The sequence below is a fragment of the Phocoena sinus genome, chromosome 12 (genome assembly GCF_008692025.1).
Source record: "Phocoena sinus isolate mPhoSin1 chromosome 12, mPhoSin1.pri, whole genome shotgun sequence".
NCBI classification, from domain to species: Eukaryota; Metazoa; Chordata; class Mammalia; order Artiodactyla; family Phocoenidae; genus Phocoena; species Phocoena sinus.
Genome location: NC_045774.1, coordinates 11,861,266 through 11,878,873, shown reverse-complemented (window position 1 = coordinate 11,878,873; position 17,608 = coordinate 11,861,266). Strand labels below are relative to the sequence as shown.

Sequence of the window (17,608 nt, the reverse complement as noted above, 5' to 3'; positions counted from 1 at the left end):
ATAACATTTTGAAGGGATAAGTGATGCTTTAAGGTTTAATAACCAAAGAGCTACCCAAGTACAGGATAGGGAGGTATAGCCGCAAAGTATTCCAAGTGAAAAAGATTTGAGGGTTTGATTTGCAGGCCATTCACAGAGGGTTTCCACTGTGATGAGGCTAAAATGAAAGTAACTATGATTTAAAGAGGGCACATGGTTGTTGGCTACATCGTTAGAGGTGTCATGTCGTCTGCAGCTCCATCATTCCCCCCTGCCTCTGCCCTGGTCAGAGTTGGCCGTTTCTCTCCTTAGGGGCAGGATATTGCAGGAGACTTGTTCATAAAGGAGCCAGTGGGTCTTGTAAAAGTTCCAGCTGAAGAGGGGAGTGTTAAATGTCCCCTCAGCGGAATGAGCATCTGGAATTGTTTGTGACTCAAAGCCTGAAGCTGCATCCCATTCGTGCGGTATTTAGAATGGGTGCGCTGTATTCTAGAATGTGTCATGCATAGGATATGTCAGTCTTGTAAAAGAGACACTGAATTTATTCTGGTTCATCTGAGGTTGGGATAGGACTAATAAATGGAAGACAAGCTGATTGTGAATTAATGTAAAAAATACAACAGAAAACAAACAAACAAACCCACTGCCTCTTCCTGAGTTCCCTGCTACTGGAGACATTTGTGCAACGCCAGAGTGTTGGAGGCTTCCTGGGGGAAGTTCAGGCAGGGATCACTGAAGTTTGGGAGAGGGTGTCTCCAGGACCCTGTCCTCCATCCTGGCAGCTTCCCCGGGGAACTTCTGGTTGCCGACTTCGGGGGCAGGGATGGTCCTGACTTGTCTCTGATGATTGCAAGACCCACAGTCCTTCCTGGTCCCTTGCTGGTTAAACACTTGAAGACCTGTGGATAAAGGGTGCTTTGTAGGGGTAAATGTTATAAAGCACACATCCCTTTGTTTCCTTTGCAGCCAAGGAAAGGCATGGGATAGAGATGTTTTTTTCCCAGCATAACCTTTTCCATGTGGTTTTCTACACCTCTTTCCTCTGGGAATTCAATATGTTGAATTCAACTTTCTTGGCTTAGAATCCAAGTTGTAATATTTGGACTTAACTGTTTCATTTAATCATAGTTAAAAACATATAGGTGTATATATACACACACACACGTACATTTAAGCAGAATTTTAAAATTATCCTTGGAGTTTCTATGTAACTAAAGTAGAAACAGTGTTTTTCAGAGACAGCGGCTATCAGCCAACCATCTGGTTGCCCACCTACATCGAATGTATAGGTATGCTAAGGGCGCAAATGTTTTTTAGGGTTTGGAGGATGTAATAAATCTTTAACAAGGGTAATTCTGCTTTCCATCTGTCTTTTCCAATGAGTGGATTTTTGTGCGGTTCACAGGGAACTTCCTGGGCAGAATAGTTGGCAAGGGGGTTAAAGCTGTCCCTCAAAACACACAATACATAACCGAGGTCAGGAGAGGTGTTCATAAAGGAAGTTTAAGAAGCTGGTCATTCTGCCTGTGACAGGGAAGGACAGATGAGTGTGGGTTGAGAAGGTGGATTTGAAGGGAGACCGAGACTAATTTCTCTCCTTTCACTGGTGATATTTCTAGTAATACAGCCTCTCCTGCTTCCAGTGCTGTCCTGATCTGTTTCCTCTTTTTGTTTCCACTGACAACTACCCAGGCTGACACCAGCTCCTGGGGGGGAGGGGCATGGACAGGGCAGGGCTGACGGCCACAGCATTGGGGGGTGGGGTGGGCACAGGAGGCTCTGCTGACGTGGGCGCGCAGCCCCTTTCCATCAGCCTCATTGCCCCCGCGTCAGAGATGCAGATTAAGTTAAACTCGATGTAACAGACTTACGACTGATTTCCTGTTCCTTAAATTTGATAGCAACAGAATTCTGCAAATTGTTTGACATACTGGTCTGGTTCTAAAGCGAAATGGCCTGTTTTGGTTTCACGCTTCCACGGGAGAGCTGCATGCTGTCACGGTGGGGCGTAGGGGGATGTTAGGGTTGGCAGTGTTCTGGCGTCTGCCCAAGATTGCGTTCATTTCCTCTAGATGCCGCGATTCAAACCACCGCCCCTGGGAGCTCAGTGTTAGGGGCGCTGGGAAGTGAACATTAACCCTTTGGAAAGAATTGGGAGTTGGGTGGAGCTGGTGTTGCTCTGTTGTCCTCAGGTCCCATGGTCATGGGAGGTCGCACAGGCTTTTCCTGATGGAAAGACTTGGGGATTGTTTCTAAGTCCGTTAGTGGCTGGAAGAAAAGACAGGCTCAGACCTGCCGCAGTAGCTCTGGCCATAAACCTCTTGCTCCTTTCCCTTGTTCTAAGAGGCTCTCACAGCTTCTGTGTTTGGGTGAGTTTTGATTGTGGGAGGAGAGATCGCTCAGTGCTTCTTGAGATCAAAGTACTTGAGAGAAAGTACCATGGAGGGAGAAAGTGCTGTCCTGAGCTAGGGTCCTGCGTTTTTTGATCCTGGCTTCTGTGCTGTGCTGGGCTCCATTATATAAACTTGTTCGTCCAAATTAAGATCTGTTTTCAAGGGAAGAAGTGAAACTGGTAAGAGTGAGATAGTTTTCAAAACATGTAAACTTTTATGAATGAAGGCTCGTAATGTAGTAGGGTAAAGCAGCCATGAAGTGGACCCCATCCATTTACAGTGCAGGGGAAAGCAGGCTACTGCTTCATTAACTGTCAGTGTGAAAAGTATTGGGTTGGCCAAAAGGTTCATTTGGGTTTTTCCGTAACATCTTATGGGGAAACCGGAATGAACTTTTCGGCCAGCCCAATGTTTTCAAAGCAAGGGATGGTGCCCATATCATGATGGTACCATATCACTTACCAGCACATGAGAAGTGCTCAGAAACGTTGATTGGTTGAAGGTTTTAAGGGATATTCAACAAGTAAACATACTTGTGAGTATTTTAGAATTTCCTTAAAAATTGTGTCCCATGGGCTTCCCTGGTGGCTCAGTGGTTGAGAGTCCGCCTGCCGATGCAGGGGACACGGGTTCGTGCCCCGGTCCGGGAAATTATGTCTCATTAGAAAGCATTCTTATCGAATTATCAAAACAGATTCCTAGTAACTTCTGCCTAGAATATCTTATTAGCTTATTAGGGGAAAGCTATGTACCTGCAAGCATATGTAGCAACACTTTAGGGTAATGTTTTAAAATACAGGGACATGTAGCTTCATTTTCCTCTCAGTCTAAATTAGCAAGATGGTAGTAATATTTCCTATCACTGTGAGATAAGAGAATATATTAAAATTAAGTTATTCTATGTGGCATTTGGAGAATAAACTGGGTACTTTCTCATAAATGGCAAAGTGCCCCAGGAGAACTCTGTTTCTTGTGACCCCCATTTTCAGTGTAGAAGTTCGCTTAGTTAATGAATACGGGGTTTTATTCCGTCTCCTGCGTTTAGATCTCCTAAGAAGTGTGGTGCTGTGGTTATGAAGGAGGCGCTCTGCAGCCAGGGTGCCTGGGTTCGGATCCTGCTCCACTGCAGTCCAGCTATGGGACCTGCAAAGTGGTGTAAACTCTCAGGCTTTCCATCTGTAAAATGGGACTAATAACTGCGCCTGCCTTCTAAGGCTGCTTTGGGCACCAAATAAGCCAGAGCACGTGAAATACTTAGAAGAATTCCTGACACAGAGTAAGCAACAATAAATGCTTGGTATTGTTATCCCCATTATTACCTTTACAAGAAACATCTCATTTTCATCTGGGTTGATGCTAACACAACTAGGCATAATTTAGATACCAAAATTCCTTTTGTGATAAATAGTCTCGTTCAGTCGTTTTCTTTTTTCTTTTCTTTTCTTTTCTTTTCTTCTTTTCTTTTCTTTCCTTTCCTTTTTCTGTTATTTTCTCGTCTTTTCTTTCTGTCTCTCTCTCTCTGTTTTCCTCCCTCCTTCCCTTCCCCTTCCTTCCTTCCTTCCTTCTGTCTGTCTGTATCCTTTACTTCTCATTCCTTTCCTGGATAGATCCTCGGGACATGTGATAAGGACAGTGCTTCTCTCTTTCACAGGATGCACCCTGCTGTTTTATGAGACCTACGGGAAGAATTCCATGGATCAGAGTAGCGCCCCTCGGTGTGCCCTGTTTGCAGAAGACAGCATAGTGCAGGCCGTCCCAGAACATCCTAAGAAGGAAAATGTCTTCTGCCTCAGCAACTCCTTTGGAGATGTCTACCTTTTCCAGGTACTGCCGAGCTTTCTTTTTTTACTTTTTATTAGTTACCTATTTTATACGTATCAGTGTATCCATGTCAATCCCAATCTCCCAGTTCATTCCCCACCACCACCCCTCCCACCACTTTCCCCCCTTGGTGTCCATACGTTTGTTCTCTACGTCTGTGTCTCTATTTCTGCCTTGCAAACCGGTTCATCTGTACCATTTTCCTAGATTCCACATATATACGTTAATATACGATATTTGTTTCTCTCTTTTTTTTTAAAAAAAAATTTATTTATTTTTGGCTGCATTGGGTCTTCGTTGCCGCACGTGGGCTTTCTCTAGTTGTGGCGAGCGCGGGCTACTCTTCATTGTGGTGCATGGGCTTCTCATTGCGGTGGCTTCTCTTGTTGCAGAGCACGGGCTCTAGGCGCACGGGCTTTGGTAGTTGTGGCTCACAGGCTCTAGAGCGCAGGCTCAGTAGTTGTGGCGCACGGGCTTAGTTGCTCTGCGGCATGTGGGATCTTCTCGGACCAGGGCTCAAACCCGTGCCCCCTGCATTGGTGGGTGGATTCTTAACCACTGTGCCACCAGGGAAGTCCTGTTTTTCTCTTTCTGACTTACTTCACTCTGTATGACAGTCTGTAGATCCAACCATGTCTCTACAAATGACCCAATTTCGTTCCTTTTTATGGCTGAATAATATTCCACTGTATATATGTACCACATCTTCTTTATCCATTCATCTGTCGACGGGTATTTAGGTTGCTTTCAAAACCTGGCTATTGTAAATAGAGCTGCAGTGAACATTGGGGTGCATGTGTCTTTTTGAATTATGGTTTTCTCTGGGTATATGCCCAATAGTGGGATTGCTGGGTCATATGGTAATTCTGTTTTTAGTTTTCTTAAGGAACCTCCATACTGTTCTCCATAGTGGCTGTATCAATTTACATTCCCACCAGCAGTGCAGGAGGGTTCCCTTTTCTCCACACCCTCTCCGGCATTTGTTGTTTATAGATTTTCTGATGATGCCCATCTGCTGAGCTTTCTAAATGGAGGGTGGAGGCGATGGCTTGTGTCCTGCTAGGATGAGAAGGACCAGAATTAAGAGGCACAGCTTAGCAATTTGGAATAGACTAAAAGCTGTCAGACTTTGGATTAAGGTTTAAGCGAGAAAATTGGCCTCTGCTGACTGCCAGGTGCCGCAGGGTCGCTGGAAATGCAGCCATTCATCCAGCGAGCACTTCTTGGATGCCTGCCCCTGAAATGCCAGGCTGTAGCCCCTGGGCTGCTCTTCAGGATACAAAGAGAGAAAAATTACCGTTCTGTTCTGGACTAGTCCGTGATCTAGTGAGTACAAGATCCGAAGTTCCCAGAGTGGAAGTTTTTAAGTGAAAACCCAGAGAAAATGGGCAGTAGAGGCTTAAGTTCTTCCCAGGAATCCCAGTGGAAGTGAAGAAGCTTTTTAGGAAAACCCTCATTGACAAATACTATAGGGTCTCATTACCCTGTGGAGGTGGTCTTAGGACGTTAAGATTCAGGTTATCTACTGCTGTGATTCTTAGAATCTTTCTAGCAAAGGCGGGGTCAGGCTGAGCTGTGGGTCCTGGTGCCCTCGTTGAGTCTGCAATCATCTTGCAACACTTAACTGAACTTCTCTGAGCTTCAGACCCTTCAACCCGTAGGATAATAATAGCTTCTAGGATTGTTTTAAGGGTAAACAGTATGATTAGGCGTCTGTTAAGTGCTAAAGAAATTCTAACTATTATGACTGTTGTTATTATGAATTAACTCCAGAGAAATGGGGGAGAGAGCCAGGAAGTGAAGTGTGCTTCTGAAATGCCTCCGAATCCAAACCCAGTACTGGGTGTAGACACAACGTGAGCTATAGATTCTACGTGGCTGGAAGCTTCATGGAAAACCTCCTAGGTCCTCGATTCAGGTCTCTGATAAACTCGGTCCTGGCTGCCCCCAGGGCCCCTGTAGAACAATATAGTTGTTTTGGGCCCCTTTGATTCTAGATTCTTTGGAATCTAGAATTGTGTGAAGTGTTTTGGGCAATAGGATTTCCCAGCGCTAACCTGGTAAAGGCCCTGGGCCCCTAGCCTTATTGCTGTCCTCCACCTGACCTGACTGAAAAGAGTTTGATTTTCCTTCTTTTAACAGAAAGGTTTGCTTGAACTTTCTGTGGTGCTTTAAAGCAAAGTAACAAACTGGTGTTCGTATGAATTGTAGGAAAGGTAAATACATTGGATTAAATCTTCATGGACCTAGGGGGAGGTATGAAATGAATATTTTATTTTGTGATTCAGGATAAATATCCTTAGTTTTTAAGAAATTTTCCCAGTAGTTCCCATTGTACGATCCCCCAGGTCATTGGAGGATTAACCTCGTGGTGTGAACGTGTGTGGTTATTTCTGGGCATCAGGGGAAACTGAACGTGCGTTTCAGCCTGCTTAGAATCATACATCTTTGCCCATTCTGCTTTGTTCAGACCTTCTTTACTGTTTTTAAAATAAAATATTCTTATATGAAAATACTATATGGTCATTGTGTCTGAAGGTACTGAAGGGTAGAAAAAGAAAACCGCTATCCATATTCCCAGTATTCACAGACGACTATTTCAATATTATTGTGTCCTCCCCGAAATGTTCTTTTATTGTTATTTTCCATAATTGAGTCCATACCATAGATGAAATTTCATATCCACGCTTCACAATGTAACCATTTAGTCCTAATATTTTCTCATCGTATTAAAATTATGGCGATAAACCGCTTTTTAGAGAGCAGCGTGACGCATGGATATACCCTGGTTTTCTTATTACTCCCCTATTGCTGGTGTACACCTTGATTCTATCAGTAGCTTGTCTTCCCGTTCTGTCTGGGGCCATGTGTCACCCTCGATGTTCTCACAGGCCCTCTGGAGCAAAGGAAGCCTGTGGACCTGTGTTGAGTGTGGGTTTTTTTTTTTTTTTTTTTTTTTTTTTTTTTTGCGGTACGCGGGCCTCTCCCCGTTGTTGCCTCTCCCGTTGCGGAGCCCAGGCTCCGGACGCGCGGGCTCAGCGGCCATGGCTCATGGGCCCAGCCGCTCCGCGGACCGGGGCACGAACCCGTGTCCCCGGCATTGGCAGGCGGACTCTCAACCACTGCGCCACCAGGGAAGCCCTGAGTGTGTGTTTTTAAAATTAAACAGTTTTTATGAAGCGAAGGTACTTTGGGGTTTTACATATTCAAGCCCAGCCTGCCACTTTGGAGAACACTTTTGTGGTGAAACAATTCCAAATTGCTTTTTTCCCCGTGTTTAGGCCACCAGCCAGACAGATCTGGAGAACTGGGTCACTGCCATCCACTCGGCCTGCGCATCCCTTTTCGCAAAGAAGCACGGCAAAGAGGACACAGTTCGGCTGCTGAAGAACCAGACCAGAAACCTCGTTCAGAAGATAGATATGGACAGCAAGATGAAGAAGATGGCGGAGTTACAGCTGTCCGTGGTGAGCGACCCAAAGAACCGGAAAGCCATAGAAAACCAGGTACAGGTTACTTACACGTGTTTCCTCCCATGGCTTATGTCACTCAGGGCACACTCAGATGGGGGAACCGGTTCCTACACCTCTGCGGGGAGTAGTTTCTGTGGCTTTTTGGTTCGAGTACTTAATGGCTGCACTTTTGTCATATGAGGGATGTGATGTGCTTTGCAGCCTTTCGTGGCTGTATACGTGCACTGGGACATTTTGTGACCAGATCTTGTTCCCTCGTGTTGAGTAGCTCCTTGCCTGGATGATTCTCTCATACATTGGCACTTTCGGAACAAAATGTATATGATAAAACTGTTGGAAGATTAGACACATACGATTCTAATACAGAAGATGGCTGTGAAAGAGTAGTTTGGTATAATACAGCTATTCCTGTGTCTGTGGATTAGAAAAAAAACACTAATTTTTTGGTTTGTTTTTTCTGTTTACAACAGATAAGGTGCTAAGGAAGATGCTTTCTTTGGCCTGTCTCCACATTCACATAATAATTAAACAGCTACTTTCTATGCTGTTTGCATTTTAGAGGAGAGGGAGAAGCTTAGTTTCTATTTTCCTTTACTCAGACAGCCTGAGCACTTACACAAGTGTCGGTGAAATTTCTAGCGCCCCTCTCTTCATTCAGTTTCCCTGGGAAACACACTGAGGTAGAGATGTGCATGTGAGGCGTTTTATTAGGACCGGTCTCAGGAGTAAGGGAGTGAGGGAGCGTGATTAAGGAGGGACTCGTTGAATTGTGTGGAGCTGAGCCTACAGGGGCTTGGGAGCTGAGGTGGCCGTTCAGAATTGCTTGCTTCCAGTGAGGCATGTCGTGTCATGCCATGTCTACTGGTCAAAGCAGCTGCCTTCAGAGGAGGTGGGTTCCCATTCTTGCGCCATGAGCAGCTAAGGGAAAGAATGCCTCTGTCTTGAAAGGGAGGTCTGGTGGTGCACAACAGTATCCACTACAGTCCCTTCAAAATCAGTGTCAGATGATTTGGGAACTTAAAGAGGGATAGGGCGAAGATGGGTTGGCGTGTTCCTGAATTTTTCATACTTTTTACTTTGTAAATTATTATAGAGAGACCAGGTTCTTTAAAAAAAGTTCCATGGCAATACAACAATTTGGACACCCCATCAGAAAAGAATTTTCCCTATAGCGTTTGACTTAAATCACAGATCAAACAGTACATTATCAATCTCCTATTTGTGTTTGAATATTTAACCTTGCTTAGAATGTTTTTTTCTGCCTGCATATATATGAAGAACTTAGAATGTATAGAAAGAAATTTCTGGCTGTAAATAAGAAACTGATGAAAGGCATGCATTCAAGTGTTATATTTGTGTTACACTAAGAATTTGGGATTTACCAATTGGCAATAGCAAAATAACCAAGTAATTCCCATCTCTTGCCCCTTCATCAAGTATTTCTAAATGATGGCACAGTTGAGACAGATCTTCTGCTGATACCTGGATCCATCGTTGCCTTCTCCTTTTCTGATATCCTGTGTCGTCTTTCTCCCTTCCCAATTCTTCCCTCTCGCTTATTTGTCCATCTTCAGATATCGACATACCTAACAGATGCCTATAGCTTCAAAATATAAAAATAATTATAAAATATGGACCCTGTTTCTAAAAAATATATTATTTAGTTAGAAAGCAGGCCTCATAAACATGAAACTAAAGAATATTCTAGAATGGTATAAGTTAGTACCAGCTAGCATAGTCATCAAATGCTACGAGGCATCGGGTTGAGCTGTGCTGTGATCTAGAGGAGATGGAGGAGACTTCCTGGAAGAATATGGCCTTAAAAAATTGGTAAGAGGCGTGTTGGTATGAAAGCTGATCCAGGCTGGGAGGAGAGTGGGGTGCATGGTAGGACAGTTTGGAGGTATAGTTGACCTTTGAATAACACAAGGATTAGGGGCTCCAACCCTCCAGTGTGTAACTTAGAGTTGGCCCTCTGTATTCAGCCAACCACGATCGTGTGGTACTGTAGTATGTAGTATTTACTTTAAAAAAATCTGCATATAAGCGGACCCGTGCAGTTCAAATCCTTACTGTTCAAGGGTCAACTGTTGGAGTAACAGTGGTTGCTTGAGGCTCCTGAGCACGTGGGAGCAGAGGTGTGGGCTAAGAAGTGATGAAGAGCTGGTGGTTTGGTGGGACAGGTACTGGTGCAGCTTTCTCAGGGTCTTAAAAATAACACTGGATAGGGCTTCCCTGGTGGCGCAGTGGTTGAGAGTCCACCTGCCGATGCAGGGGACACGGGTTCGTGCCCCGGTCCGGGAGGATCCCACGTGCCGCGGAGCGGCTGGGCCCGTGAGCCATGGCCGCTGAGTCTGCACGTCTGGAGCCTGTGCTCCGCAATGGGAGAGGCCACAACAGTGAGAGGCCCGCGTACTGCAAAAAAATTAAAAAAAAAAAAAAAAAAAAAAAACCCTGGGATATAAGGTTTATTATAGGCTCTAGATCTAAGGGAGGAATATAGGTTTTTAAGTTGGGACGAGAATCGTGATGAATGCATTATCTTTGGAAGATTAATCTGGCAGTGGCTTGGCGGTGGTGATGCTGGTGAGGGGCAAATTGAAGTAGGGAAAAGTGTTGGGTGGTGGAATGGCCCTGATCTGGATGTGCAGTTATGAAGGCCTGGCCCAGAGTAACACAGCAGAAGTTTAACAATTTATATGGAAAATGTTTTTCAGAGTATCTCATTTTCTCTAATTTTATAGAATATTAAGGATAGTTTCCTATGCTCCTGAATTGAAACAGAATATGCTATTTATTTCAGGAGTGCCGGCTAACAAACTACAAAATAGTGTTTCCGAGGAACTGAAAGGGAAGTTGAAACTGCCAAGGAGAATAGAGGGAGTGGAAGGGTTTGGGGGGTTTTGACAAGGACACAGCTTCTGGTGACAGACACGTCTCTGCCCTTGGCCTGCTTCTGCCCAGAAGCCTCACCCTGTTCACGTCTGGGAAGGGGGCCAGTCTTGAGACAGGTCCCGACCGCGCAGCTTTCTGTCTGGGGCCTGTAGCGATGTGATGCTGTGTCACCTTTACACGACAAATCAAAAAGCTTGAGGAGAAAGAGAAATAGCTTTTCATGCATTTTCTCTGTACTACATCTCCTCTGGGGTCCTGAGTTTCCAGGATCCGAAAGTCTGTCATCAGAGATGCAACGCATGGATTCAGGTGCCCCAATTAAAAATTTCATATTGATTGTAGTGGGAAAAGGTATGGTTTTAACTTTTACTGGCTCTCTAAAATTTAAATTCAAAGTCATACTTTAGTCCAGTGGAGGGGATGCCCAGCTTGGAGTTTTCAGGTCCTTGTGTGTTGTCAAATGTTTAGGTCCAGGGAGAGAAAAGGGAAATTGGGCAACACTGAGATGCTCCTGGCCTTTTTTCCCACCCCCTTCTTTTTCTTTCTCTCTTTATGGCCACAAGAAGTCCAAGCAAACATTTTTTAAAAATTTAAATTTTCATTAAATGTAACTTTATTTCTTTTTTCATAGTTGGTAAGTGCTTAATTTATGATGTCAAAAGTGGTGCTGTTCTCTCTTGGGAGGGGGGAATTACTTTCACATAAATCCCTACACAAATCCAAGGGTCTAGGGTGGTCGGTTGGCCTGAAGAGAAGCTTTTTTTAAATTAATTATTTTAATTTTTTGACTGCGTTGGGTTTTTGCCGCTTCGCGCAGGCTTTCTCTAGTTGCAGCGAGCGGAGGCTACTCTTTGTTGCGGTGTGCTGGCTTCTCATTGCGGTGGCTTCTCTTGTTTTGGAGCACAGGCTCTAGGCATGCAGGCTTCAGTAGTTGTGGCACGTGGGCTCAGTAGTTGTGGCTCACGGGCTCTAGAGCGCAGGCTCAGTAGTCGTGGTGCACGGGCTTAGTTGCTTCGCAGCACGTGGGATCTTCCCGGACCAGGGCTCAAACCCGTGTCCCCTGCACTGGCAGGAGGATTCTCAAGCACTGTGCCACCAGGGAAGTACCAAGAGAAGCTTTTTTAAAGAAAGGGTAATTATTACTAGTGGCCCATTATGCATTCTTTGACAGAATCATTACATCAGTTATTTAAGCACACTGTCCTAATACTGCTGTTTTTTCATTTCACTTCTCCCCTCCCCCATCCCCCTTGCTCTCACCCCTTCCCCTACTCCCCGCCCCTGCACACATTCACCTTCTCATATTACACTTCTGAATGTCTGGTAAGAAACAATTTGGGTTGATCTTTAGACATTCCACCTGAAAATATTCTCCTTACCATATTGGCAATTGTTAAGGTTGTAATTTATCTATGTTTTCCCAGAAGGCTTGCGGTGGGTAACATGAGTTATATTTGCTATACCCACTGTCTTTAACTTTTGCCAGATGGTTGTGAAGAGAGCTGTTTGCTCTTTACTTGCAGACACAGAGAGTATGAAGCATTAAGGGGGGAAACAAGCACGTGCTTAGAATTGCTTTTATGAGATGGTTTTGGACTAGAGAATGCTCTGTGATGCTACAAAGGCAAAGGTATTTACCAATCAAGAGCAGTAAGAACCTGATCTCCTACGTATCCCGTAAGTATGTAGTTTTCTCCAAAGTACTGAGCTGTGCTTTATCCAGTTACCATTTAAAAATCTCAACTTCACTATATTTTATTTTACACAATAGAAAATATTTATTTACATAGCGCTTTCCCCCAGAGATCCCAAGAAACTCAGATATAGTCACTTACAGCCTTGTAACAGCTGAAATGAGAGTGCATATTACATCACGCGAGAGGGAAGTCTCTGGAACAGGTTTTCTTGGAAGTGCTGAGGCAGAGGAGTTCCTTGTCAATGCCCTTTCCAGATAAAAAGACACTATCACAGTAGTAACGGCTGAGTTTCATACCGCTGTGTGTAGAGACATGCTTTGCCTAAAAGCGGCCATCGTATGGGCTTGTCCCTGGGCGGCGACTCTGGGACAGGATGATGCAACTTGCATTTGGGCATATCCAACGTGGAGCAGACCATCCACAATGTTGGATTCCTTTTGAAGTCCTGAGGGAGAAAGAGCTGTAAATTAAGTCCAGTTAGTACTTTCCTTTCCTTCCCCTTTGTTATTTTAAACAAGTGAACAAGGACAAAACCTCCCTGCCCTTGGGCGGGTCTTGGCCTCCGGCCAGCCGTCTACCCTCCCCTTCCCGACTCTCTGGGCCTTTCTCACTTACCGGGGTTAGTGAGGCTGAGAGGGAGGAGGTGGGGGGCAGGGAGGTGGTATCTTGGGAGGAGCAAACTGGCAGCGGGTGGGTTTGGGACTGGCTGGGTTCTGTGAACCACCGCAGGCTTCAGTTTCAATATTCAAGTTTGAAAATCATAACGAGGAGGGATTGAATTTAGATCATCGGAGACTGCGGTGAAGGGAAAGAAAATGAACAAAGCCTCGAGGAAGATGTGATCTGAGAGGCGTGGGGGAAGCCATTTGGGCAATAAAGCATCAGAGGGTTTTCGAGAAGCGGGTTTGAGGGAGACAAGGCCAGATTACGGAGGAGCTGGGCCAGGACAAGCCTTCCTTCCGCAGGCCGCAGGGACGTGGTGGACGGGCTGAGGGCAGGAGGTTAACAGTCAGTCTAGTTCAGCGAACGTTTACTAAGTGCAGACTCTGGGCCAGGCGAGGGTGCAGACTGGGAATTCAAAGATGCTGTCTTTGCCCTCAGGGTGCTCGCAGTCTAGCAGAGTGACAGACAGCTGAGCATATAATTTCAACATAATAGAATGAATTCAGAGCAGATGATATTCCAGAGTGTTGTGGAAGACACACGTGAAGTTTAGCCTCCTGTGTAGTCATGGAGGACTTCCTGGAGGAGGGATGCCTGCATTGCTTCTTAAAGAATGAGGAGTTAATCAGGAGAGGAATGGAGAAGGAAATTCCAGGCCAGGGGTCAGCGTGAGCCAAGGCAGAGCACTCTGAAATGCTGCGGTCACCCTGGCAGTTTGAATTTTCAGCACGCGGTATGCAGGTGCTGAGAGATGAGGGGTGTAAGCAGGACTGTCTTCTCTCTTCCCTGTGAGGCTGCCGGTTTTGCCCTTCCTCAGATGCCTCTTCTGCACAAGGTCAGAGAGGTTTGCATCTAAAAAGCAAATCTGACCATGGGATTGCCAGGATTAAAAATCCCCCAGTGGACCCCATTGCTTACAAGATAAAGTCCCTGACAACCTCTCCCCACCTCGACCTTTAGCTACAACACCAAACTTCCTGTAGGTTCCACTTCTCTCTTTGGGTTTTCCCTCAGGCAGAGAGGACCCACGTAGACCACACACGCAAACTGCCCTATCCCACCTGCCCCTGTCATCAGGCTCACCCCTGCTTGTCTGTGATGAAGGACTTAGCTCCTCCAAGGAGCTGCCCTTGACCCCCTTTCCCACCTCGCCATCAGGCACCTTTCTATATTCCCATAATTCTCAGGGTCTCTCTTTATGTCACGCATTGTTGTGTAGTTATCCCTTTGTGTATAAGGTTGCTCCTAGTATGAAATAAGAGCTCCCAAAGGGTGGGTAAATTTCTCCCTGTCTGTTTCTCTGGTACTTGGTTCCACGTAGTGAGTGGACACATCTGTCTCCTTTCCTCTTCCCTGGGCTGGTCCCCACCCCAGCCCCTCACCAGCTCCTGGCTACTTTCCTTCAGGCTTCACTCCTTCATTTCCCAAGGAACATCCTCTCTTCTTCTCTCCGTCCTCATGGTTTCTGAGTCTACTTCTCAAGGCTCCTATCTCAGGCCAGGATCCTGTATGATTCTACAGTAACTCCATGCGGACAACTTGTCTGTATCACCCACCTGATGGATGAGTGGTTAGACGCTGGGAGAGGTGAGGGAAATGGTCCAATGTCACACAGCTGTCAAGTGGCAGAGCTTAAACACGAATCTGTGCTCCTAACCCAATCAAGCCTCTCAGTAAGACTTCAGTGAATCAGACTGTGCTTCACTTGCTAAGGAACCATGTGATGAATGGTTTTGTGTAAAGTAGAAATTAATCCTTAATTTACTTCTTTTCTTAACTTGGGTTTTTCAGCTTGATTTGATGGGAAATGTATTTATTATGAATGCACTCGGTGAGTGGATTTTCTAGCATGTGAATTATATCTCAAAGGGAAGAACAAAACAAAACTGATTTTCTAAACCTGTGGCTGGTTATTCTAACTACCGGTGAGCTTCAGTGTCTTCTGTGTCACTAGCTGGGTTCTTCTGCGGAGGTGGATTTTAGTGCTTGGAAAATATTGCATGGGAGTTTTTCAACTTACTCTGCCAGAAAGGAAAAACGAATTATCTCTTAGGACCAACCTAGAAATGGACAAATGGCCAAATACTGTGATTGAATGACTAAACGGCAGAAAATAGTTTTCTAGGAGTTTTGGGTGTGGTAGGAATGTACTTGTCATCTTTTTTATGTGTCACTTATTCATCTGTTATTTTTAGCATGAACCTTCATCTCCTTCCCCTCCCACTTTCCAGAGCAGACCGTAGCCTTTCTGAGCTCATTAAATAAATATAGCTATATTAGCAATGAAGAGGAAACTTTTGCATTGCATTTGTGTCAGTGCTTAAAAATGGGAGTTTTCCTCAATTTTTTGTTGATAATTTTTCTTTTACAAATGAAAGATAATGAAAACTTCCTTTGCGTGACTTGTCTTCATTCACGTTATTTTTGTGTTTTGTGCACAGGTATTAAAGAAATGAAAGCTCAAGCCCCATAGAAGTTGAGTTTTGATTTTCATGTCCTGATGAAATAAATGTCTGAGGCAATTATCAGTACTTGTGGAATGTAGGAAAAAGGGGGGAAAAAACAGTCTTGGGTTAAAGGAATTGATCTGGGGCATTTTCATTTTTGATCATATTAGGAAAAAATCTCCAGAAATTCCCTGATAAGTGTGAGCTTGGATAATATTGCTGTTTTGGTGACTATGGTTGAAATTTACTGCGGTGGTATGTGTCATAGATACAAAACTGTCTTCTATTTCTCCCTTTCATTTAAGAAAAATGTATCCTTATCTCATCTTTTGAGGGATAAAGGGATAAAAATAAAATGTCTTTCCTTTTAGTTAACATTAAATTGGGGCTGAACTTGAAGATCAAAGCTGGTAGGAAATTGAGAGGCAAGATTGTTCACCCAAATGAGAGAGTGTGGATAGTCTTACATCTTCTCTGTAGAACACCTGGGGATTTGTGGGTAGAAATGCAGTTGACAGTCAGATGAAGATTTAACTGCAAGTTGCTAAGTAATTACTGGATAGTGCACGATACCCACCTTGTGAGCGAGAGGACCAGGGGCTCAGGGGCTGCGTTCTAAGTGCTCGATTGAAGCTTGTTTCTGCATGTTGCTCCCATCAGGATCAGCTTTGGGCCTTGGCCAACCTGGAGGGGCCGGCTTATTGTGTGGCCCTGGTAAAGTCACTTTCCTCCCTGGGCCTCAGTATTCTCTGCTGAGAAATGAGGGTGTGGCGACCCTAACTCCCTTGCAAGCTCATTGCCTGTGTCCACAGACTTCCCCAGTATTACAGGGTCTGTACTGAGCTCGTGGGTCTGGCCTTTGTACTTCTCTTTTCCCTCTAAGTAACCCAAGCACCTGAATCCACTGGACTTTTTACATGCATATTCTCCCACATCCTTCTCTACAACTTTGGTGAGTCCGTGGATAGAAAAATCAAATATTTCATTGTTTCTTATCCAACCACAGATCCTCATTTGAACACGCTCTCCGATTCTCTCCGTAAAGGACCATGACCTTAAAAGTAAGATAAATAATTGTCTTTAAATATGGACTAGCTGTGTGACTAATGACGGCTTACTCTGCCACAGAGCTCTGTGGGATGAAGGATGTATTAGTCAGGGTTCTCCAGAGAAACAGAACCAACAGGACCTGTGAAAAATATATTTGTAAAGAGATTTATTATAAGGAGTTGGCTCATGTGATTACAGAGGTGGGCAGGCCCCAAGATCTGCAGTGAGTCGGCCAGCTACAGACCCAGGACAGCGGATGGTGTGGTTTGCACCTGAAGACTGGCAGGCTGGAGACCCAGGATGGGCCAGTATTTCAGTTCCAGTCAAAAGGCAGGAAAAAGGCCGATACCCCAGTTTGAAGGACCATCGGGCAAGAGGAATTCTTCCTTGCTTGGGGAGGGTCAGACTTTTTGTTCTAGCCAGGCCTTCAACTTACTGGATGAGGCCCACCCACATGAGGGACGGCAGTCTGCTTTATTCTGTCTATGCATTTAAATGTTAATCCCATCCCAAACACTCAAAGAAACAGTCGGATTAGTGTTGGACCACACATCTGGGCACCCCGTGGCTCAGTCAAGATAAGGACAGGACGCATCATTGAAATGGAGAAGTCATAAAGTCCATTCTCATTTGCATTTTCTACTAAGTTCAGATTAAAAAATGCCTCTACAGTGTGCAGTACTGATTGAGATACCAGTTCTCTTGAAACATAATCACATATGTTAACAAACTTCTTGATCTTTGTAAGGTCTGCTTGGGGCTTTTGGGGTCTCCCGGCCCCTTCCTTCTTTCAGCAAACCTAAGCATCTGAATTCATTTTCTTCCTATGAACTTACCTGCATTTTGTCCCAGGTTTTGGGTAGAGAGGTCTAGGTGTGCTGAAGACTATAAAGTGTTTCTGGCAAAATTTGAAGATTCCCTCTGTATCGTTTAGGATGGAACTGTCTTTTCCTTCCAGTGGTGCTTTGATGTGTAGTTATTTAAATACATTCAATGATGCCTTTAAAAATCTTTGTAAACCGCAGAAGTCAGTGAAAATATGAGAGTTTGTCATCTTCCCTGATCTGTAGTGATTGGCATGGACCTGGGTTTTATTTTATTTGGTATTTTGTCTTTTTATTCCTCTGTGGATGGCATGGGCTCCTTTATTGTCTGGTATCCAGTGACTCACTGTTTTTCTTGCCTTTCAT

The 17,608-nt window shown here is 44.7% G+C and overlaps 1 protein-coding gene across 6 annotated transcripts in view; it reads left to right on the top strand.

The window, feature by feature from the left end:
* The window catches only part of TIAM2 (TIAM Rac1 associated GEF 2), a 230,115-nt gene that overhangs the window by 125,900 nt on the left and 86,607 nt on the right, over positions 1-17,608 (top strand). For all 6 annotated transcript variants that reach the window (XM_032651230.1, XM_032651228.1, XM_032651229.1 and 3 more), the window contains 2 exons: positions 4,024-4,196; positions 7,475-7,699. In XM_032651230.1, coding sequence (XP_032507121.1) covers positions 4,024-4,196; positions 7,475-7,699 — 398 coding nt within the window. The remainder of the gene's footprint in view (positions 1-4,023; positions 4,197-7,474; positions 7,700-17,608) is intronic.